Consider the following 24,245-nt stretch of genomic DNA (forward strand, 5'->3'; position numbering starts at 1 on the left):
TTACTCATATTGAAGACACAATTCTGACCTTTGAATAATTTTTCCCAAGCAAGAGAAAAAGCAAACTGTTTTGAACTCTTTTTGCTTTAATAACTCCCTAGACAACTTTGGGTATATCATTAGCTTTCTATTTCTTTCTTTCTTTTTTGAGACAGGGTCTCACTTTGTCGCCCAGGCTGGAGTGCAGTGGTGTGATTACAGCTACTGCAGCCTTGACTTCCTGGACTCAGGTGATCCTCCCACCTCAGCCTCCAGAGTAGATGAGACCACAAGCATGTGCCACCACACTCAGCTTATTTTTGTTTGTTTGTTGTTTTTTTTTTTTAGAGACGGGATTTTGCCATGTTGCCCAGGCTGGTCTCGAACTCCTGAGCTCAAGCAATCTCCCAACCTCAGCCTCCAAGTGTTGGGATTACAGAAATGAGCAAGCACACCCAGCCTATTTCTCATCTTCTATGGTTTTAGATACATGAATTAAGCGTAACCAGTAAAAATTTCAAGAAAACCTCCTTGATTTCTTTGGATGCTAAAGGGTCCTATTATGAGAAATCACTTGGTAGAATCTCTCTCCATCGCTACAGTAAGTCCTTTTCCCATATATAGGAAAGTAATCCTCAGGCCCTTGGTTAGTCAAACTTTTGTGTTCTTAAAATCATTTAAAATCAATGCTCAGATTCGTGTATGTAAAACAACAGATGATGAGGAAAATAACTTGTGGACAAAAATGGTGTAAATGAATTAAAAGGCCAGGGTTGAAAGAAGATTAACTATAATCTTACAGTCTAACAAGCTTGCTTTACTTATAAAACAGATGCTAAGCCAAATTCAGCATTATGAACATAAAAAACTCTAAACTTCTGGAATGAATAAACATCTTTTTCACTAGGGAAGTCACAATTACAAAACTTTCAACTTACCTAACCTCTGAGAAAATTCGTAAAATTTCTTTAATTTGCCTACTAGTGGAACAACTGCACCCCATGCCTTCTCTTGCAACTTCTCATCTGCTGGATGCTGGATTGCCTTCAAAATCCAAAGAATAAAAATAGTTAGAGTTAAAAAAAAAAAAAAGGTTCATTTTTACATTAAAATGTAGGCTTTAGCAAACATAGGAAACCCTGGTATAATCCATAAAATATAGAATATTGAACCTAGGAGTGTTGAATATTTTTTTTTTTTTGAGAGAGCGTCTCACTCTGTTGCCCAGGCTAAGTGCAGTGGCGTGATCTCGGCTCACTACAACCTCTGCCTCCCAGGTTCAAGTGATTCTCCTGCCTCAGCCTCCCAAGTAGCTGGGACTACAGGCACGTGCCACCACACCCAGCTGAATTTTTTTATTTTTAGTAGGGATGGGGTTTCGCCATGTTGGCCAGGCTGCTCTCGAACTCCTGACCTCAGGTGATCCACCCACCTTGGCCTCCCAAAGTGCTGGGATTATAGGCGTGAGCCACCACGCACGGCTGAGTGTTGAATATTCTATATTGAGTGCTAAGGGTGAGTCTTCTCAACTCCACAGACACTCCATAGGAGTGCTAAGAGTGGGTCTTCTCAGCTCCATAGATACTTCAACCTTAGTTAGATACATAACTAACATAATACATTTTTAGTTATCCTTGCAATAGATATGAACATAATGAACATTTTAAAATGGTCCAATATGTTTGTTAAATATATTATGCCTTGGTGCCCAGCAGATCCACAAAAAAAAAATATTGCATGTGTTTCCCATATCACAGAGTCTCTTAGTATTTCTTTGTCAAAGAATTATTTTAGCAGTAGAAAAGAAAACTCAAAAAGTAAGACAATAAGATGCCAACTCTGGGAACAGGCTAAGAAATTTCCAATAATTAAAATTCCAGGGTCTAAACTAGCATTAAGAAAACTACCTACGACTTAAGAACCTAAATCAAGCTGAAACTGTGATTTAAGAATTGTCAGCTGGGCGCCGTGGCTCACGCCTGTAATCCCAGCACTTTGGGAGGCTGAGGCAGGCGGATCACGAGGTCAGGAGTTCGAGACCAGCCTGACCAATGTGGTGAAACCCCGTCTCTACCAAAAATACAAAAATTAGTCAGGCGTGGTGGTGTGTGCCTGTAATCCCAGTTACTCAGGAGGCTGAGACAGGAGAATTGCTTGAACCCGGGAAGTGGAGGCTGCAGTGAGCCGAGATCATGCCATTGCCCTCCAGCCTGGGTGATAGAGCGAGACTCTGTCTTAAAAAAAAAAAAAAAGAAAATACAGAAAAGAAGAATTGTCACAGATACTTACTCTCTATAACTAAAATCCTATCCTATTCTAGATAATAACTTTTCTCAGGCTTTCCTGAGTAAGATGAAAAACTAGTTTCAAATCTGAAAGGGAAGAAAATATAATCTAGAGATCCTTAATATAAATGACTTCTTCTATACCCAGTCTTTCAAATCATTAAGTAATCTTTTCTGAATAGAGGGTTATTTCCAAAAATACATATTTTTTGTCTTTATCTTTCATTTGCCCATAGATGTTTTTTGTACTCCTTTACAGAAGTTAACATGTTCTTCAACAACCTGATTTACTTTCTCTAACATCTTGAAACAAACTAAACATACCATCTGAAATTCAGAACTAAAGCAGGGACCTGCTTATAAACACTATCAAGAGGTTATATGACATGTCTCGATACTCCCAAGGCACTAGTATTCTGACTCCATCCACACAAAAAACAAAAATTCAGGAAAGCAAAATAAAATTGAACCCAGACAGATTTAACGGATGCTCTGAACAAATTAGCTGCAAACTGAATTAATGGGCTATATACTGGTTAAGCAATTTACTTTACAAGCTTGGCACCATTTTCAAATTGATGTTTTATTCAATATTTTTAAATGATGCTTAAACCCAATAGAAGCCTGAAGTCAATCCTACTTATGTCATTAATCTAGAAATATTGTATTGAAAAAAATCTGACATTACAACATGTAACAATCCTTTGTTCACATTCTATAGTAATAAGAACATCTCAAAGAGACCTTGATATGCTGATATAGATGAAAAAAAATCCTTTGGCCTCAGGCCCAGACTTGGTAATGATTTCTATCAGGTAGTAAAAATTTGTTTCTTGTATTTGTTATTCAGCAGACAAGTAAATAAGCCTTTCTGTCTGGTGGCAGCCAGCAAATAAGCCAAGATGGGTACACACAAGTCCATCCAGGAGGCATGGAGGAAGAAGTAGTTTGATGTAGTGTGCTTTCACTGATGGCAGTACCATCAGCTCTCTTCTCTCCACAGAGATCCTGGCCCCACCCAGCCCAATAAAGTGTGCAGACTAGGCCACACAAGGTTATGTCATATATAGGATTTGTGTGTACTGTGGCGGCTGAAAATGCCCAGTTCCTAAGGGTGCAATGTACGGGTAGCCTGTCCTTTATGGTGGTAATCTGCTGAAGTTTGCTCAAAGCCTTCGGTACATTGCTAAGGAGTGAGCTGGACACCACTGTGGGGCCGCGTCCTGAATTCTTACTGGGTTGGTGAAGACTCCACGTACACATTTTTGAGGTTTTCCTCATTGATCAATTCCATAAAGCTATAGAAGAAGTCCTGACACCCAACAGATCACCATACCAGTCTATAAGCACAGGGTGATGCGTGGGCTGACATCTGCCAGCTGAAAGAGCAATGGCTTGGATGGTCCCTAAATTCCACAAAACTGTGTCTGGTTCTTGCCATGCAGCTTGGAGAAGGTAGAATGCTCTCCAGCTCCACCTTCACCACTAATATATGTTTGTATAATTAACATCTAATAAACAATTTAGGATAGTTATGTTTGTTTACAGGTGTTACTTTTCAAAAACAGTCTGCAGATTATTTCATGAATGCTTTGTCAAATCATAAAACTTAAAGTGATAGTATGTCTTCTTTCTAGTAAGATAAACTTTGGAGTTACATGTCAAGTGTTTAAAACATGCTGTGTGGTGCAGGAGGTTTAAAATAAATTCTTTAGCTCTGCAGATTTGTCTGGTGCATGTGATTAATCTTACAGCTTTATTGGGGTGATGGCAACACTGTGCTGGTTTACTTTCAAGTAGCTGGGTTCAGCAAGTACAAACTTTTTAAGTTTAGTTTTGCTTTAGACATTTGCAGAGTGGGAGGAGGATACCTTAACCCTATGTCGTGATCATATGTAGAAAATCATGGACTCAAATAGAATCCACATTTTTTAATTTAATCTATTGTTCCATTTGTATGACTCCTGTTTCTGAGAGAAAAGTTTCCAAAAATGCCACCATTTCTCAGAATAATAAACGTGTTGCAAGAGGCTTTTCTTAGGAATGAAACAAATCTGGGTTAACCTAAACAAAACTGCCTCAGTCTCCACAGTAGCATTTTAAGTTCACATAAAAGTTCCAATGCCATAGCTCTATAGAAATCAATGGATAGTAGTCAGTAAGGCTATTTACACTGGCGTATTGTGAAACTGAATGTTATATAAATATGAATTATTAACCTTAACTTTTACAAACTACTAATCAATGCTAGGATGGGAAGCCAGTAAGCTTTAGATAAATACCTTTCAAGTGTGAGGGTAGAAAAAGTCAACTTTGATCAAGTTTTTAAAATATTTATCAGTAACACTAATTTGTGACCATTATGAATCCCTTCAGCCACATCGGGGAAAATAGTTGGCTATTCAGAAGTATGTACATCATTCTTAGACCAGTTAGCCTTACAAATAAAAACATCTTGAGCCAACCCACTCTGTCCACACTCACAGGCTACAGAGAAAAGTCATAATTGAAGCCCCAGTATAAGTTCCTGGTTTCCAATCTAACCGTATGTGTTGTGTGCAGTTATTTTTCTTGTCCCTAGTCAAACTACCCTAAAATCCTTATCATTCCACAAAGCTGGAACATCAGGTATGTGCCAACATTTACATATCACCACAATGCATTGCATTTGTTTTTATCACGTTTTTCCATAGACTAGGCTACTGTCTACCAGGGTAAATTTGAGTGTGAAGGAAATGCAGAAAAGGAATTGCACAATTCTTCTCAATTCTGGATTTGCTGGCTTTAATTTAAATACTGGTTTCTATGGACTAATTTTTCTCCTATCTTCTCTATGGGATTCAAAAGGCTTGGTTAACTGATTTCCAGGGAATATTCATAGAAAGTTCACAGAAGTTCTTGAGATCTAAATTCCTTTCTACTAAAAAAAATAATAATAATAACTTAAACCACACATTTTGACTGTATATAGAGATTGTTCAACTAAAGGAATAAATGTCTATTAAACTAAAAACAGTAACAACAACAAAAAAGCAAATAGACAAAAGTTAAAATTTTATTTTCTTCTCTTAAAGAAGTCGATCCTATTTTCTTGCAAGGATCTAAAAATGCTTTTCTAAATATCAATTCATTCTCACAATATAAAAATGCTCTAGCAAATGTCACCCATTTTCATAACTGGACAGAGATAACTATTTCCCTGCCCCTGCCTTGCCTAGATTTAGAACTGAAGACACTGGCTGCTCTCTTATAATAAACATTTTATGGTTCTTCCTTATACTTCTAATTCCTTGTCCTCTCACAATAATTTACTCTGTTAGATAAGGTTTTGGGTCAACACCCATTATAGCCCAACATGAAAAAGGGCACTTAGTAAATGTCAATGGTGAGGTTATTACGGAGCAGGTATAACTTATTTTCAAAAATATTAAACTGGCTGGGCACACTGGCTCACGCCTGTAATCCTAGCACTTTGGGACGCTGAGACAGAAGGATCGCTTGAGGCCAGGAGTTCAAGACCAGTCTCGGCAACACAGCAAGTCTGTCTCTCTGTCTCTATTTATTTATTTTGATGGAGTTTCACTCTTGTTGCCCAGGCTGGAGTGCAATGGTGCAATCTCAGCTCACTGTAACCTCCACCACCCAGGTACAAGTGATTCTCTTGTCTCAGACTCCCAAGTAGCTCGAATTACAGGCATGCGCCACCACACCTGGCTTTTTTTTTTTTTTTAGTAGAGATGCGGTTTTACTATGTTAATCAGGCTGGTCTTGAACCCCTGATCTCAGGTGATACACCTGTCTTGGCCTCCCAAAGTGCTAGGATTACAGGTGTGTGCCACCAAATCTGGCTATTTATTTTTTTTAAATTTACAAAAAAAAAGTTAAAACGGTTAGGGACATATTACATTAATGGAAAGTACTTATTTCCCTCTAGGTAGTTAATCCTAGACAATAAGCATTGTTTATTTAATAGATTCTATCTTAAATCAAATTTTATTCTATTTAATAATGTTTAAAAAATTATTTAAACTAAAATATATTAATATATAATTCAACATTATTAGTATAGTAATAATAAGAAAACTCTCAGTTCATTTTAGCTGTGTATCAGACACGGTGCTATGCTGTTTACATGGATTGTCTAATTTTATCTTCATAATAACGCTGTGAATTGCTTCCACATTTTTGCTACTATGAATAAGGCGGCCATACCAGTTTTTACATTGACATTTCCTCTTAAACTACAGTTGTTTGCAATGTTTTATAAAATATAAGTACCTGGTACAAGAGCACAAACAATTTTATAGTTTTTTTTAAATATACTTCAAACCGACCTCCAAAAAGACTACCCATTTTACAATACTTCTTGCACTAACTGAGATTACTGTTTCTTCACAAACCAACCAAAACTTCTTCACAGTGATGTGCACTTACTAGCAAAGCTGACCATTTTTTCTGTTGTCCGTGCTTTTTTATAGGTAGAATAGTTGGCTGCTCTAAGTCTTATTAATTAACACTATTAGCAATTTAATTATTGACCTATGACTGTTGTAACACATCAGTTATTTGTATATTTGGTGTATATTCATCTTTTATTTGTACATTCCTTTCTTAATTTGTTTCCCTACTCTTCAGAAATCTTTTCTCATTGTATCATTAAACCTGCATCAACTTCTCAACAAAAATTTCAACTGCTTCAATAGTTACATATTTGTCCCCGATCTACAGTAGATTTAAATGCAGCTTTTCCGTTTTTTAGCTTACATATTTTGTATTTCAATGCCTATTTCTCTTTTATTACTTCATTTATCAATGTTTAACAATGGTACCTTTATAAGTTGTTTCAAGCCTGGTAAGACGAATTACTTACCATTGCTTTTTACTTTTCCCTTATATTTTGGTGTTCTTCAATGTTATTTTTCTATGTAAACTTTCTCTTTTCTTTTAAACTTGGAGACACTTACTTACTTTCTCACATCACCAATCATGGACTATTTTTGAGTGAACTATGCGTGGCTATGTCTTGTATTTCCTCAGGAAAACAGCACTACTGAGTGACTACGGTATCCTATGCAAAACTTCAATCTTTGGTCATAGCATTACGAGATCCTGGTTTCCCAGCCCTAGAAAGTCTCTTTGATATATCCTATATATAAACTTTTCTACCACTATACTCTATTCCAGAAGATTACAAATGAATCTTAATATGCATTCAATCAAATATATAAGCAGACTTTAGAGAAAACACTATTATTATTATTATTTTACTGTAGAAAGCCTTCCCACACACAGAAGCAGAATAATTCTCCCAATGGGAAGTACTGCAATAAAAAAAAAAAAAAAAAAAAAAAAAAAAAAAACCCGGGCTGGGCACAGTGGCTCATACCTATAATCCTAGCACTTTGGGAGGCTGAGGCGGGAGGACTGCTTGAGGCCAAGAGTTCAAGACCAACTTGGCCAACAGAGCGAAACCCCATTAAAAAAAGCCTAAGAGTTCCATATTTAAAAAAAAAAAAAAAAGAAGAAAAAAAAATGAAGAAGAAAGAAAAAAAGGCTGGGCGCGGTGGTTCACGCCTGTAATCCCAGCACTTTGGGAGGCGGAGGTGGGTGGATCACCTGAGGTCAGGAGTTTGAGACCAGCCTGGCCAACATGGTGAAATCCCATCTCTACTAAAAATACAAAAATTAGCTGGGCATGGTGGTGCATGCCTGTAATCCCAGCTACTTGGGGAGGCTGAGGCAGAATTGCTTGAACCTGGGAGGTGGAGGTTGCAGTGAGCCGAGATTGTGCCACTGCACTCCAGCCTGGGTGACAAGAGTAAAACTCTGCCTCAAAAAAAAAAAAAAAAAAAAAATCAAACAGGTAATGAATAGTGTTTGTCTCTATAGCGAGTAAGATTTTTCTCTTCATAACAACAAGCTTTAAAGAAGTTTAATGACCTAACACTTATAAACAATTTAAACTAATTTGTAGCACTGATAACCATCATAAAAAATTTTACCAATTAATTAAGATCCTACTAAATCATTTAAATCTTTCACTTCCACAAATGTTTGATTTTTCAAAATACGTTTAAATGTTTAGAGAACTTGAATTTCACAGAAATGCTTATATGCCTTAGTTACTGAAATCTTAAGGTTTTACTTAAGCCAATAACAATGCCAAGACCAAAGCCCTTGTATTTATTTGTTCAACAGCTAACCGCTTACTAAGTGCTGTAAGTTTACAATGTACTAGGTGCTGATAATAACAAAATATATAAGAAACCAGGTTTACCTTCCTCAAGCTGGAAGTACAGTGGTACAGAGATAAACACTCAATAGTAATGTTTTACCTCCCCCCCGCCCAAAAAAAAGAATGGTTCCCACAAAAGAAATGTGTATAAAGTGGGCAAAAGAGTTAGAGGAAGTAGGAGATTATGGGGGGGCGGGGGGAGGGGGGGCGTTGAAGAAAAAAATGAAAGGAAGGGCATTCCAGACAAAAACAAAGGAAGGGTGCATATCAACAAACAGAATTCACACCAGAATTTCCCTCAGTTAATGACACTACGATCTGCTAATGTAAAATAAAAACAAGGGCCAGGCATGGTGGCTCATGCCTGTAATTCCAACACTTTGGGAGGCCAAAGCAGGTTGGGGCGGCGGGGGGGGATCACTGAGGCCAGGAGTTCAAGACCAGCCTCGGCAACATGGCAAACCCTGCCTCTATTTGGCAGGGGATTAGCCAGGCATGGTGGTGAGTGCCAGCTACTTGGGAGACTGAGGCAAGACGATCACTTGAGCCCAGCAGGTTGAGACTGTAGTGAGCTGTGGTTGCACCACTGCACTCCAGCAGGGTGACGGAGCTAAACCCTGTCTCAAAATAAAATAAACACCATGGAATCATTTAACTCTCTCTCTTCCCTTGCCCTAAACATTTGGTCAATCACCAACACATGTTTTGAATCACCACCTTCTGGTGTCTGCACTTGATTCTGCCTTCACTAGTACTCCAAATGTCAGAAGAGAAATCAAGGTGGATATGGAATGTATGCCCCGAAGAGTGACCCTGATGACCTCTGCACTCTGTTATAGACAATAATAAACAAAACAGAGGATGGGAAGAATCAAGAAACACAGCACGGGCAATGGCTTCAACAAATGCAGTAATGAGAAGGGGAGAGATGAAGGCCCAGGGGACAGGGAGTTCCTCTGTGTAGTTCTGGACACCTAAACATGGATATGCTACGGGGAAGAATTCAGTAAAAGAAAAAAGATAGAAGATTTAATTAAGAGAAGAAGAAATAATTAAAAGAGTAAAGTTTCAGAACAGGATGAAGAACAAAGGTAAAGAAGTCAGTCTTGGAAAGAAGCAAGGACACAGCTTCTTCTGAAAAACAAAAGAAACAAAAAATGAGATGAATGCAAACCTGAAAAAGTTCAGCAGCTTGGGAGAGGAAAGTTGAGGGAGACCACACTACATATTTTCTTTGTGATGTAAAGTCATGGGGAAGGTGTACTGACTGCAAGGATGATTTCCACTTTCTCCTAGGAAGCACCACATAAATACTGCAAATTTCAGGTATAAGAGCAACCCAAAAAGTAAATAACATTTTCTTAATTTACAAAAACTACCTATTTATGGAACACAGTTTTTCCTTTTATGCTCATTTCACTGCAATCACTTCTGAAACAATGCCAAGTGAGCATCCTTCAAATATAATACTTAATATGAAATATAGAATTCTGAAGTCTAGAAAACAAGAGATTACAAAGAGGTGGGACAGTAAGTTTCAGTTAACTAGAAAATACATAAATGCGCTTTACCTCTCGTATTTCGTGGCCAGCTCCTCTGTATGACTGCAAGTCCTCCAAGATGCCTTCTGCATCTTTTAATACTACATTCACCTGATTATAAATTTCCTTCTCAGACTCTGTAGGCTGGGCATCTAAACAGCAGGAAAGCACAAGAAAATTTACAGTGACATGAATTTTTAAAAATACATGTGTAACTCTAAGCAATTAACAACCCAAATTTCCAAAGATGAGTTAATTCTACTTAATGTTAACTTTGAACTTTTAAAGAAAAGACTAATACTTTTTCCATAGTTCTACATTTAAATGACTAGTTTCAAGTTCATAGATATTACAGAAAACAAGGGAACACCAAACATTATTAACTTAGTTTAAGTTCCAAATTAGGACTTGGTATATTAAATCAATCTGAGAATAATTAAAATTTTTAATTGTGATAGTTTTAACAATCACGTTTTCTACTACATTCATCACTATCACTGTAAATGCATCAGAAATCACAGATTTTAATGCAAAAGAAAGCCTACTAAAACATGTTGCTCATGTATAGTTTAAGACAAACTTTTGATTTTCCTATAAAGTTCATTTTACTTTTAATGACTGAGTTTTGATATAAAAAAGTAAAAAAACTTTAATAGTTTTTAGGTGCTCACCCCCTTTTCCAGGAATCGCTTCGAAAGTGTCTCAACATATATGATATTATAGGTTAAAGAAGAGAGGATATATATATCTAACAACAAACCCAAGAGAGTATCACTGAACTATTCTGCTGATGAACAGAAGGTCAAGAATCCTGTGCAGAGGATTTCAAGTTATAAAACTGCTCCACAATTACTCAGCTGCTGAAAACTAGATACTTTAAGCTACACTACAATACTACTACTGAAATTTTGAAATACTAAAGAAAATCTGAGTTCCTACACACTCGGGAGTAAGACAAAAATGAAGGAAGAATTACAGTTATAAAAAGCAGAATCAAGGACACAAACATATGGGCATTTTCACCACCTGTGGTGTTAGCCACAAAACATATGTTAATGAATGACTAAATCTGGATTTCTCTCTGTTTGACTCAAGTTAACAGAAATCTTGCTTTTAATAATACTGGTCATTTGTTTCTCTAAAGACAAATCTTTTATATTTTAAGGAAAAAGGTGGACTCTAAGAGGAAATGAAGGTTTCTTTACAAATCTTTCCAACTAGGCCACATTCAGCACCACAGGTAAGGCATAAAGCACTTAAAATCATAAACATTATGATTATCATATTTTAGAGAAAAATGACTGGCAGAATTCCTCCATGCTAAAATTTTCTCTTATGAGGGAAAAGGAATCAGTCCAAATTTATAAGATGAAGTAAGAACGTTTTTAATACTATCACACTGGTCTTTTAAATTTAAAAATATTTTAACAAACAAGAAGGTTTTTGGTAAATCTTTGTCTACCAATCATATAAAATTAGTTAACTAGACTTTTCTGCTCCTTTTCACCTCACCACAAATACACAATGATTTCTTTATTCCTTTACTTAGAACATTGTAAAGAAACTTTGTTTACACGTGAAACTGGGAGTAAAGATCCCTAAAAACTGTAACGTTATTTTGTGCTTGGAGCAAGTCATAATTCAATTCTACCTAATAAACCTGCCAAATAGTCAAAAATATACCACATTTTTCAAAAAATTCAATAATTACATTACCAAATTTTAAACTCAACATATGTAAAACAGTACTACAGCAACAATAAAGTAACATTCATATGTAAAGTCAACTTAAGAATGTGTTTACATATCTGTTCCCTTATTTTTCAAATTTCTTTTCAGAAATCATTTTTTAGGAAGAAAATACTGTGACAAAATAATTATACAAGAGGAGCCAATTGAAAAATTAAAAAGACTCTCTATCCAAGGCTACAAAGGTATTATCACTAGGAACAAATACTGATATTGCAACTAAATGGTTAGCTTTCTTATAGATCAAGCTTTGCTATTTAGCAGTAATAATTTACTGCTAAATATTTTACATTTAGCCAGACCATATTTTCCAATGTAATAGTTAGACATACACTCTTTTTAAAAAAGCACACTTCATAACTTTTATACTTACATCAGATTCAGTAGAGAAAAATATGTTTTACATGCAAAAAACGACAGTCTTACACTTTTTCATATGGAATTGTGAAACTACAGACATAACATCAATAGTAGACACGTATTTAGTTTGAATTCATGAAGTGGGAATTCATGACAAAGGACAATAGTTTAGCTATTATATATCAAAGGTATCTGTGAAGTTTGAAAATGCTAGACTATGTATTTTAGGTGTGGTGACTAGCTGTTAACATAAAAATGTGACACTGAGACTTAACATACAAACAAAACATTATCAAGTAGATTTAAGTAGACCTTGTAAGTGGTTAATAACTAGTAAAGGTTTAATAAGTACCAAGAAATTTAAAAATAGAGGAGAAGATTTAAGTTTCCCTTTAGGGTGAGAAAAACACCCAGCACCACAATGATTAAACATTTTTTAGACTGTCACAGGAAAGTCACATTTATAATTTTGAAAGCTGCTGAAGACTGCTATAGAAATGAAGACAAACAGAAAATAGCAGACAAGTAAGCACTACTTTACTGAAAGCAAGTCATGCAAAAGGGTGAAATACTAGGAAGGGGGAAAAGCTGTATAAAACAAAGCTTTTTATTTTATTTTTTTCAAAAAACGGTACTATATAATGCAACCAAGACTTGTCACTTTGATTTTCCATAGAAAAAAATGGCTTTACTATTAAAAAAAAAAAGTACCATTTAGTCAGCTTACAAAAGGACATGCAAAATTGCAAAATAATGTATCTACTACTGAGAGTAGACATATTCATTACTCATCAAGCTTAGTTTTTAAAGCTGTTCAAGGGAAATTAAGGCATGTTTCAATTGTTCTTATTGAAGGTAAATTAAAAATTTTATTAACTTCACACTAATTTCCTATAGGGTGGAGGGTAGAAAAAGAGTCAATATAACTGCTAAAATTGAAGTCGTTATAATATAAAAAGAAGCAAAGATTAACTATGAAATGAAAAAATAAAAAGTCAACATAAAAATTATAATTGTGATAAGGGGTCTTTCTGCTTTAATTTTACATTAATTCATTTAATAAACCTACGCAATCTATCTCTGTAAGTTACATCAAGACAGAGACCAGAATGTACAGTATGTACCACTGGTACATCTGTAAACTCAGTACCTAGATTTTCTGTAATACATTTTGAATGAATGAGAGGGTACAGAGACATAAATAAGCCTCTGGCATGAATTAAAGGAGACTACTATGCTTTTTGATTTCTGAATAACTATGATCCTATATCATTTTTGAAAAATAAATATAAGAAAGATGACACCAGAATAAAGATATTTCAAAGTACAGGGCAAAACCAACTGAAACTAGGCAAGAGATAAATGAAAAAATAAGTTAGAGTAGGTTCCAATATTTCTAAATGATAAGGGGGAAACAAGTAACACAAAGGACACAAGAACTATAGAGGAAATGCATGACTCAATGGAAAGGCACTATAACAGAATCAGAGAAAATATACTCTATTTCTCCCTTAACAAATGACTACCTCTATTTACTCTCCTATTTTGATTTCCCTGGAGGTAAGTGAGTCAAGTTTTAAAAATACTTACTGAACTTCTATCATTTAAAAAGCACTATGCTAAGATTGGGAAAGGACACAAAACTAAATACAAGTCTCTTTTCTCCCAAGAACTAGAATTTAGTGAGCTAGCAGATATGGAAGTTACTGAGGCTAAAGATTTGTCATTAGAATAAGCTATAAATTAACACTTGTTATAAAATAGGAAATTCCAACAACTAGAAGAGGCTATGCAGGCCCCCATTCAGTGTTTTTTTTTTTTTTCAAAGACAGTTTCACTCTGCTACTCAAGGTGGAGTGCAGTAGAGCAAATCACAGCTCACTGCAAGGGCACACATCACTATTCCCAGCTAATTAAAAAAAATTTTTTTTCATACAGATAGAGTCTTGCCATGTTGCCCAGACTGGTCTCAAACTCCTTGACTCAAGTGATCCTTTTGCTGTGGCCTCCCAAAGTGCTGGAATTATAGCCATGAGCCACTGCACCTAGCTCGATTGAGTGCTTTTTATATGCTGTCAATAGCATAACTGCTGCCAAATTTTATGGAGCAATTTTGGGCTTATATTTTAACTGAACTATTATTAAATAAAAACAAAATAAAATCTTATCATATAGGTGTAATCTGTTCTAAGGAAAAAATCCTTCTATCAAGACTAAACGTTTAACTGAATACAGAATGACATTTCATGCCTTAAGGTCTCCGTCCATGTTGTTCCTTCTTTCTACCGTCCTTTACTATATTAGTTCAAAACATTCTAATTCACTCTCCAAAACCCAATTCAAACATCACCATCAGAAAGTCTTCCATGATGGGCCACGTGTGGTGGCCCACACCTGTAATCCCAGCACTTTGGGAGGCTGAGGCAGGTGGATCACCTGAGGTCAGGAGTTTGAGACCAGCCTGGACAACATGGTGAAACCCCATCTCTACTAAAAATAAAAAAATTAGCTGGGTGTGGTGCTGCATGCCTGTAATCCCAGCTACTCGGGAGGCTGAGGTAGGAGAATCACTTGAACCCAGAAGTGGAGGATGCAGTGAGCCAAGATCATGCCATTGCACTCCAGATTGGGTGACGGAGTAAGACTCCATCTCAAGAAAAAAAAAAAAAAAAAAAGGTCTTCCATGATGATTCTCAATCTACTCACTGCCATTTAAAGTTAGTATCTTCATGAGCTACACGTTGAAAATAAATAATTTAAGTAAAACTGAGTTTTCTGGCAGGTGGGCACCTGTAATTCCAGCTACTTTTGGGTACTGAGGTGAAAGGGTCACTTCAGCCTGGGAGGTCAAAGCTGCAGTGAGCTGAGATCATGCCGCTGCACTCCAGCCTGGGCGACAGAGACTGACCCTGTCTCAAAAACAAAACAAAACAAAATTATGAGCTTTCGTTTCTATCCTCTCCTACTAGATTGAGAGCTTCCAGCATGTATGGGTTGTATCTTAGTTATTTTGCAACCCCAGCACCTACTGGCTGGTATACAGGAGGCAAGGCATAAATGTATGTTGAACTGTAGTGAAAAAGAGTTACAGGGGTCATGAGAGGAGTAAATTAAAGGAATAATGATTTACTTTAAAGACAATCTTAATTTTGTAAACTACAAGATTCCATTAAATTACGTTTCAAATGCACTAGAGTATGTCATTTGTATATAATATGATACAAATAGCCAGGTAATCTGCATGAATTATTTCTATAGTCACCCAACTGCAGAGACATATTGGGATAGACTTAATCAATCAGATTAATAAAATAGTAAAACTAAATTACTCTGGTGACATGAATATTAAAGTGCATCTAGAAATAAACAATGCAGTACTAATTACTCTAACAAAAATAATGTGGCTTTAAGTTATTGAGAATTAGCAGATAACTATGTTGGCAATTTTGAGTCTGGTATAAAGCAGTATAAAACGGTTTAAGAGAACACCCATCTGATAGGCCAAGGTCACCATAGTAGCTTATAAGGTAAGCTTTTACAAACGCATATTTCCAAAAAGAAGAAAAATATACAGAGATTAAATTAAGATAATGCCAATGTTAGAATCAAAAGACAATGTATCTAAAAATCTAAATAAGAAATAACAATGGGTAAACTCCAGTTTGGTATACAGTATGCTGTCGCTAAATTTCATTTATAGTATACCAGTAAGTATAAAACCAGAAGATCTACATTGGCTGATATAGGCAACAATATCTGCCTTTACAGTTAACATTTTATATGTATTTCTGCATTATTGGTTATTATTGTTGTTTGCAATTTTTACCTTTTTCTGTCACTATTATTAAATTATAATAATGTACCAGGTGCAGTAGTTCACACCTGTAATCCCAGCACTTTGGAAGGCCAAGGTGGGTGGATCACTTGAGCTCAGGAGTTTGAGACCAGCCTGGGCAACAGAGTGTAACCCCATCTCTACCAAAAATATGAAAAATTAGCTGGGCTTGGTGGCATGTGCCTGTAGTCCCAGCTACTCTGGAGGCTGAGGTGGGAGGATCCCTTGAGCCAGGTAGGCAGAGGTTGCAGTGAGCTAAGATTGCGCCACTGCACTCTAGTCTGGGTGACAGGGTAAGACCTCATATCAAAAAAAAAAAAAAAGTGTGTGTGTGTGTGTGTGTGTGTGTGTATAAAATGATCCAAACACTCCCACAGATTGGAAAGCCAAGACCAAGTAATCTTTTAAATACTACATTTAAATTCATGCTTCCCACTTGACCATAACATAATGCTAGGTTTACAAAAAGATCAAGTGCCAAGTCTTGAACAAGATCTTGACTATCAAAGTCAAGATTCTGTAAATGTAAGGAATTTGAGACAAAGAGGAAAAGGGAGACAGAATAGCAGAAAAAGACACAAGACCAGGTTTGAAACAGATGCAAATAAACTAAAATACAGCTCTAATGTAAGTTGCCTCATCTGAAAATATATCTTCAAGTCAGCAATCTGCTCGACATCCTCAAGCTGATTAAAAGTCATGCTAAACATGCACTTAACATAGCACTGGTAAATTGTTGAGAAGGGTCAAGAAAACTAATATTCATCTAATATTTAATAGTATTTCCCCTAAAAACCCAATTTCCCCTGAAACCCAATTTCACATGGACCTGATATTGATTTACTACTCTTTACTAGCCTGTACACAGTACCCAAACTGTAACAGATCCTTTATAGAAATGGAATAAAAGTAGAAAATAACCAGAGACCACAAATTATTCTACAAAATGGAGATAGCTATAAATTGATGTGTTCATATGAACTGCCATGGTTTAGAATGATTCATAAAATAGAATGAATTACATAAAATTGTAAAAACTAAATTGAAGTTGGAGGAAAAGGCAGTGACTTTCTGGGGGTTTAAGTGATTTATTTGTTTTGTTTTTAAAATCAGAAAACGTCTTAAATTTTAAGTATATAAAAATACATTCTAACACTTAAAAATATAAGGGATCACATGATTAAAAACCTAAGAAATACCTCTTCACCCTTTCCTAACAATTTTCTATTGATCAGTTAAAATAGCATCATTCACACTAAAACACCAATTTAATAATTCTTCTCAATTTAACAACCAGACAAGCTAAAGCGATATCAACAGCCAAAAAAAGCAAAAGCTTTGCAACATGCACCAAGGTCAATGACACTTACCTGCCACTCTTAGACCATATTACAATAGGTCATGCAACATAAAACAAACAGAAGGCAAATTACTTAAAGGTCTGTGAACCCATTATTTTTCCTTTCATTTAGAGTCAGAAAAAATAAATTCCTGAAATAAATACATTCTATTTTTTTAACTTTTCAAATTATCTGCAAAGATTAAATAATTTAGGTTCACACTTACCTTTTAATATTATGCCCAAATTACTGAGCTCTGAATGGCCTTCATGAACAGATTGATATTTGAAATACTTAAATATGTACCCTAGAATAACTGAAACCTGGTCGATTTTTCTTGACTATAAGTTTTCCCCAAATATTGCTTCTATTAATAAATCTTGAGGTAGTACTTGTCCTTTCCAACAAAATTTTTTCATAAAAATGTTTTCATTAGAGAATAGATCGTAAATTACAAAATAATCTCCAACTAAGAGATAGGAAATCTCTTATAAAAACTCAAAGACATTTTATCATCACAATTTAATCTATAAAATAGGACTTCCAGTTCTAGAAGGCACCAGAAATTTACTCAAACAATTCATAGCTCAGTCATGCAAAGCAGTTAAAAAGATGGCAAAGTGGAAACATTCATTTAGTGCAAGACAAACGCAGTCTACTGCAGGCAAAGAGAAATAGATATAAAATCATCTTCTCACTTTCAAAATCAAGGAAAAAATTTGGCCCCTGCTCAAGGTCTGTGCATGTCAAAACTTTAAGAAGATTCCCCATGTTAAGGTACCTGTCAAGACAAGAATGAGAAAAGAGAAAATATCCCTTTATAAAAAAGAACATCTGAAGTTTACTTAAAGAAAAATAGTAACAGGGAAAATGTTCATTAGGCCATGAATTCATTCTTCAGGTTACCCAGACTGTGCTCTGGCAGACAGCAAAACGGGTTCTCAAGGTGTTGATATGTAGGACCTAGAGGTGAAATGTGGTTTTCCTGTACACAATGGCACAACTGTTGCTCTAATTCTTCTCAAAATTCTCCCAAGACAAGTTTCATTAATGGCCTTATAATGAAAAATTCTTTAAGTATTCCAATAGTGCTAATATTCTGAAAAAGAAATTTCTGATCAAGAATTATTTACATGTAGTACTGTTAGTATAGCACTGAAACAACAATTTATTTCACAGCCAAATATTAATACATTTGGCCATGTCTCACCTTTGCATCTCATCTTAAAACAGTATAAAACTTTCTTCCTGCATGCGGTTAAATAAAGCATATATTTCTAACCAAATTTGGATTGTCAATAATTTGTGGAGGTACGGAGACTACTGATTCAAGGTATGCAGCACAATTCTGATTTTTAAAATAAAATTATTACAGGATTATAAGCGAATATTGTTTGACATAGTCACTAAAGCATACTATTAGAATGTTCATCATAAGGCTACTTGCTTCATGGACTAATGAAAGGACAGCACTGGCTACAGACTCAACATGATTTTAGCAAATGAAAAACTAAATTATACATATGATGGTGATGTTTGCCTACAATTAAGAAAAAATCATGCAACCTTTGTTTGATTCCCATGTTTAATTAACAAATATTCTGGCTGGCCTTCACTGTGGTGAGTATAATTCATCTTTCACCTTTACCATTATGCACCAGCTGTGAAGGGCTAAAGAGACTTACTTTCAAAGTCCAAGAAAAAATGTGCTGCATTGTGGTCTATGTCCCTGGTTAGCACCTTAATGAGATTACCCATGCCAGCAAACCTAAAAATAAAAATGGCAACATCATTTAGTTCCAGTAAAAAATTTTAAGCAGAGGCCTGGGATTTGGCAAAGGCTGGCTTGCTCATAATTATCAACAGGTGCAGGTTTATATGCTTTTGGCATTGAGAATTTGGAACAACAAAAGCACATTTGGCTCTGAGTTTATAGCTCCTGTCCCTCTTTTCCACATATCAAAAAAGTTACATAAAGCAAGATGGGAAAAAAGATTAGATTTTGACATATAACTTGCAATATTTACATTTTATTACTATCTATGTTAGTGTTACTCCTTTAAAATTTTTGAGGCATATATTTCTCAATTTAACAGCAAAACTAGATTTCTCAAATAAGTAACTATAGAAACCATGTTTTTAAATAATAGGGATATTTTCCTTCTTGCAGAGTCAAATCCTATTGGGAACACAAAGAAGAAAGTATTCAAACCACATTTAACCATTAAAGCCTAAAGAAAGTTATCAATTAATGACCCATCTAAAAAAACTTTACCACACATAAAATGTTTTTGATATCTTCTATCTCCTAAGATTAATCAAACTTATTATTTAACTCTTAGACTGAATAAACAACTATACACAACTATACCATGTATGGAACTTAAAAGTTAACACAGCAAACAGGTACAATAGGGAGCCAGCAATTATCACAACTTAGTAGGTTTGCGGAGGACAAAAAGTGAAAATACGGCATTGGCATAAATGTTGCCCAAGATTTCCATAATGCAGTGAGGATGAAAGTGGGAAATGGGGTCAGAAACATCCAGGAAACCAGGTTCAAACCTGGAAGGTAGAGTAACAAAAGGGGAGGCAAACTATGGTATCACGGCTACCCACATCCTCCTCCCTCCAACTGCTGTACTTTTCCTCCAATTGCTATGTGTTTTTCTCCAAAGATCCCGTTGCTGGCAAATGTAAATAAGGCAAAACATAAAACAATATTTTTATTAAGAAAAAAGACAACTTGCCACTCACTCTCATTATAAGAAGCTTGAAAAAAGTTAGCACTTCCCGTCACCTGTGGCATCCCCCTCTTCCACCTACTCTCCAACATCAGCATATGTTTCTAACTGTAAGCTTCCCATGAGGAAATACAAATAGCTATTTGCTTTAGAGGTCAAAGTCTGATGTACGGAAACACAAATTTCTTATAAAATGTTAAAAGCAATCCAATTTATTCATATATGGTAAGTACTGAATGGTTCTTCCCTTTTGAAACAATATTCCCCCAATGGGGGAGGTGGAGATCTATCTTCTTTTTATATTAATATTTCTATTACACAGAATTTCAATGGTCTGATTTTGTACAATACTTTACACAAGTGGATTAGGTGACATTAAGCTAAGAGGGAAATATTTAATATTTCGACTTAATTACCATATACATTGTAAAACATTTAATAATACCAAGCTTTTATATTAAAGGAAAAGATAAACATTTTTCCTAAATCATCACACCCAAATAATTATCTCAAATTGGTTACTAAAGTTCTTCAATAGATGTTGGAAGAAACCATTTGGAAGTAGCATATTTCACAGCTTTAATTTTTAAAAGCTTTCCAACATATATGGAATGACTGTACCCAAACATACATAAATTTTCTCACTAATAAGAACTGAGACCAAATACACAAAAAATTACCTAGTGGTATCAAAATTGCAACTACAGATGAAAAATATATCATGAGAAAGGACTATAATTATTTTTAGTAGGAAAAAGGCAGCACACCATTTGGTTTTAGGAGTTTAATCTATGGAATCAAACCAGAAATTCGACTCTAGCTTACTAATGGTAGTTAACCCTTTTGGGGACTCATTTCTTGATTGGTAAAACACAGGTAATTATAGTAAATATCTTAAATTCCTATTATGAGGGTTAAATTAGATTAAGCACTGACTCAGCTTAGTGTCTGGCACACAGAAAACATTTAATAAATATTGGCTGTTGCTGTAATTAAAACCTAAATATCACAAAATAACCTTTTAAAAGTAATAATGGCTCTATTTCTTTTAACATAAACCTGAGTCCTTATCAACACATTCCAATGTTATAAATCAGAACGAAGCCCATATTTATCAAGAATATTGCTGAAATGCCCTAAAATTAGTTCTATTAACATCATCAGGTATGCATGGAGAAGAGGGAGATTAGGTTTCCTTACCTTTTTACCTGTATGCACACAGTCCAACCTTGGGGAAAATTTTGGAACTAGCCATGTATGTCTGCTCCATTTTCCTACAGCTCGTTCTGTAAACTTCTTCCTCTGTATATGGTTCTTCTTTCCAGGCACCCGAGGCTGATGTGATCCTCCCCTCCTCATACTTGGGAGTATGACCACTACATCAGACTTGGTCCTGACCTATTTGCTCTCATAAGGATTGAGAATTTCTTGCCTATTTATCCCATACACAAACACTTAGTTTGAAAATGGCTCAGTTGGCTGGGCGCAGTGGCTCACGCTTGTAATCCCAGCACTTTGGGATGCCAAGGTGGGTAGATCACAAGGTCAGGAGTTCGAGACCAGTCTGGCCAACACAGTGAAACCCCGTCTCTACTAAAGGAGGCGGCAGTTGTAGGGAGCCAAGATCACGCCACTGCACACTCCAGCCTAGGCAACAGAGCTAGACTCCCTCTCAAAAAAAAAAAAAGGAATTGGCTCAGTTTATCTAACACAGTGTTTCTCAGTCTCAGCACTACTAACATTTTGGGCTGAGGAGTTCTTTTGTTATTGGAGTCTGTCTCACATTGTAGGAAATACACCAACATCTTGGGCTTCAATCCACTAGATACTAGCAGCTACCCCCCATACAAGCTGTGACTATCAAAAATGTCTCTAGATACCGCCAAATGTCTCCTGGGGGCAAAATCACCCGACTGAGAATCACTACAACAACTGTTGTCCAGCGCAAAAATTCGCTCTACCACATAGCACACAGGACAGATGCTACATAGGCAGCCCATATCACAATGTCTCTTTGAACAAAAACTCATGGAAGTTTTCAAAGCTCTAAAAACAGTCCCATTATAACATTATCGGTTCTCCTATCTTTTATAAGAATAAACAAAAAATTAAAACCATAACCCTATCTTGCTATATTTTAACCTGGCCAAAAACCAAACAAACAAACAAACAAACAAAAAACCCTGCTGTCCTCTCACTGTGACTGTTTTCAACTAATATGACAGTGGTTAATCATCAGCTTAGGTGGGACCAGACTGCCTGGGTCTGAAACCCAGCTGTGCCACTTCCAAACTTTGTGACTTCAGTCAAGTGTTTTTTAACTTCTCCATTCCTCAGTTTTCTCATGTGTAAAAGGTGCATATTAATAATATTCACCTCAGAGTGTTCCTAAAATCATTAAATGGGTTAATATAAGCACCACATTTAGTGCCATACCTGGCAGTTTATTTACTACTACTGTTGCAGCTGTCAGAGCAACCTAACTAGGGGCTCTGTTCCCAGCAGTAGAACTTATGGAATGTGAGGCGTGGGCGGATGTGGCAGTCATACTTCCTGCCCTAGAGGATGGCAGTCTATCACAAGAGAATGAACCAATATTACAGTGCAAGGTCTCAAAGAGTGTCCTGGAGTCATTAATTTCCTTCCATTCATTCCCGAGTTCCAGCTGTCACTTCTCTCAGTCCAGCTGCTTGATTTTCCTCTGGTTTTAAGATACCCTAGTTTTTTTAAACCAATACCCCTTTTAGCTGTTGAGTTGGATTTCTGCCATCTAAAGGAGACTAGTAAGATTTCTAAGTTTCGGATGAATAAATACATTTGATATGAAAGATACCAAAGGATTTAAGATTTTTTTTGAGACGGGGTTTCACTCTTGTTGCCCAGGCTGGAGTGCAATGGTACGATCTCGGCTCACTGCAACCTTCGCCTCCCAGGTTCAAGTGATTCTCCTGCCTCAGCCTCCTGAGTAGCTGGGATTACAGGCATGCACCACCACGCCCGGCTAATTTTGTATTTTTAGTAGAGACAGGGTTTCTCCATCTTGGTCAGGCTGGTCTCAAACTCCCAACCTCAGGTGATCTACCCGCCTCAGCCTCCCAAAGTGCTAGGATTACAGGTATGAGCCACCAGGCCCGGCCGGATTTAAGATTTTAAAGCAGACCCAAAACACTATTGATATATTTTAAAGGTAACAAATATTATCATTTAGAATAATAAACTAAGTCTTACTATCTGAATTTAGAAGGGAAAAGCTAAAGAATCTTCTTTCAAATTATTTTCTATTGTAATCCTTGGATTTAAACTAAATATTGTATTTACTAAACAAGCTAAAAATAAATTTAACACAGATTTAATACACAGAAACCAGACATGGTTTAACTCAGGAGTTGTCCTATTTCTGGTGGAATTTTTTTTACTATGAGCCCTTACATTAGACATTTGTTTCCACGTTGACAACTTATCTGGAAAGGAACACGCCCTTCCTGGCCGGTAGTCTGTGGAATGTATTTTTAAGCTAACAAAAGGCACTTAAATACATTAGACCATTTTCCCATAAAACATTTGAAAAGAAGTTTCCTTACAGAATAATAGCCAATAGAAACAACTATACCCTACAATTACTATAATATTTCCTCTATCTTTCTAGAAGCTTCCTAAGAGATGCTGTTACTTCACTTACTTTTTCTCCTCGAGGTACTTTTTAATTTTGTCTCCTCTTCCTAGAATGCTAGTCCCAAAGATTTTCCCATGACTGGCTTCTTTCCATCCTTCAGGGCTCATCTTAAAAGGCATCTCTTTGAAGAGGCCTTTCTCTGCCAACCTTCTCAAAAGAGTTGCACCAGTTGCAACTTCTAGTGATAATCTTCTACCTACCTCTTCACTCAACTTATTTCTTAAGCATATTTATCACAATCTGAATTTCTCTTGTTTAGTGTCAGTTTTCCTCACATCCAGCTTATAAACGTATTAAAGACTTGTGACTGGCCAGTGAGAAGGAGGGGGAAGAAAGAAAAGTAACAAACACACTAACCAGCTTCACTTTAAATCAGGGTTTCTTAAACTCAGCAATACTAACATTTGAACTGTACAATTCTTTGCTGTGGGGGACTGTCTAGTGCCTTGTAGGTTGTTTAGCAGTATTCTGGGCCTCTGCCCACTAGATACCTCTTATCACCCC

General features: G+C 36.0%; 1 protein-coding gene and 1 non-coding gene across 13 annotated transcripts in view; both read right to left on the reverse strand.

Annotated features, from left to right (window-relative positions):
• Window positions 1-24,245, reverse strand: part of CYRIB (CYFIP related Rac1 interactor B) — a 175,980-nt gene that overhangs the window by 19,490 nt on the left and 132,245 nt on the right. For 7 of the 12 annotated variants that reach the window (XM_034966584.3, XM_034966590.3, XM_034966583.3 and 4 more), the window contains 3 exons: window positions 18,023-18,105; window positions 10,071-10,192; window positions 918-1,023 (listed from right to left, as the gene is read on the reverse strand). In XM_034966584.3, the coding sequence (XP_034822475.1) occupies window positions 918-1,023; window positions 10,071-10,192; window positions 18,023-18,095 (301 nt within the window). In that variant the 5' untranslated portion in view covers window positions 18,096-18,105. Of the gene's footprint in view, window positions 1-917; window positions 1,024-10,070; window positions 10,193-18,022; window positions 18,106-19,009; window positions 19,093-24,245 lie in introns of all 12 variants that reach the window. The other 5 variants (XM_034966595.3, XM_034966594.3, XM_034966587.3 and 2 more) reach the window with 2 other exon arrangements.
• LOC112440761 (small nucleolar RNA SNORA25) lies at window positions 7,286-7,412 on the reverse strand. Its single transcript, XR_003028774.1, has one exon. It is a non-coding gene; the product is annotated as a small nucleolar RNA SNORA25 (small nucleolar RNA).

This window comes from Pan paniscus, chromosome 7 (assembly GCF_029289425.2).
Source record: "Pan paniscus chromosome 7, NHGRI_mPanPan1-v2.0_pri, whole genome shotgun sequence".
Lineage (NCBI taxonomy): Eukaryota > Metazoa > Chordata > Mammalia > Primates > Hominidae > Pan > Pan paniscus.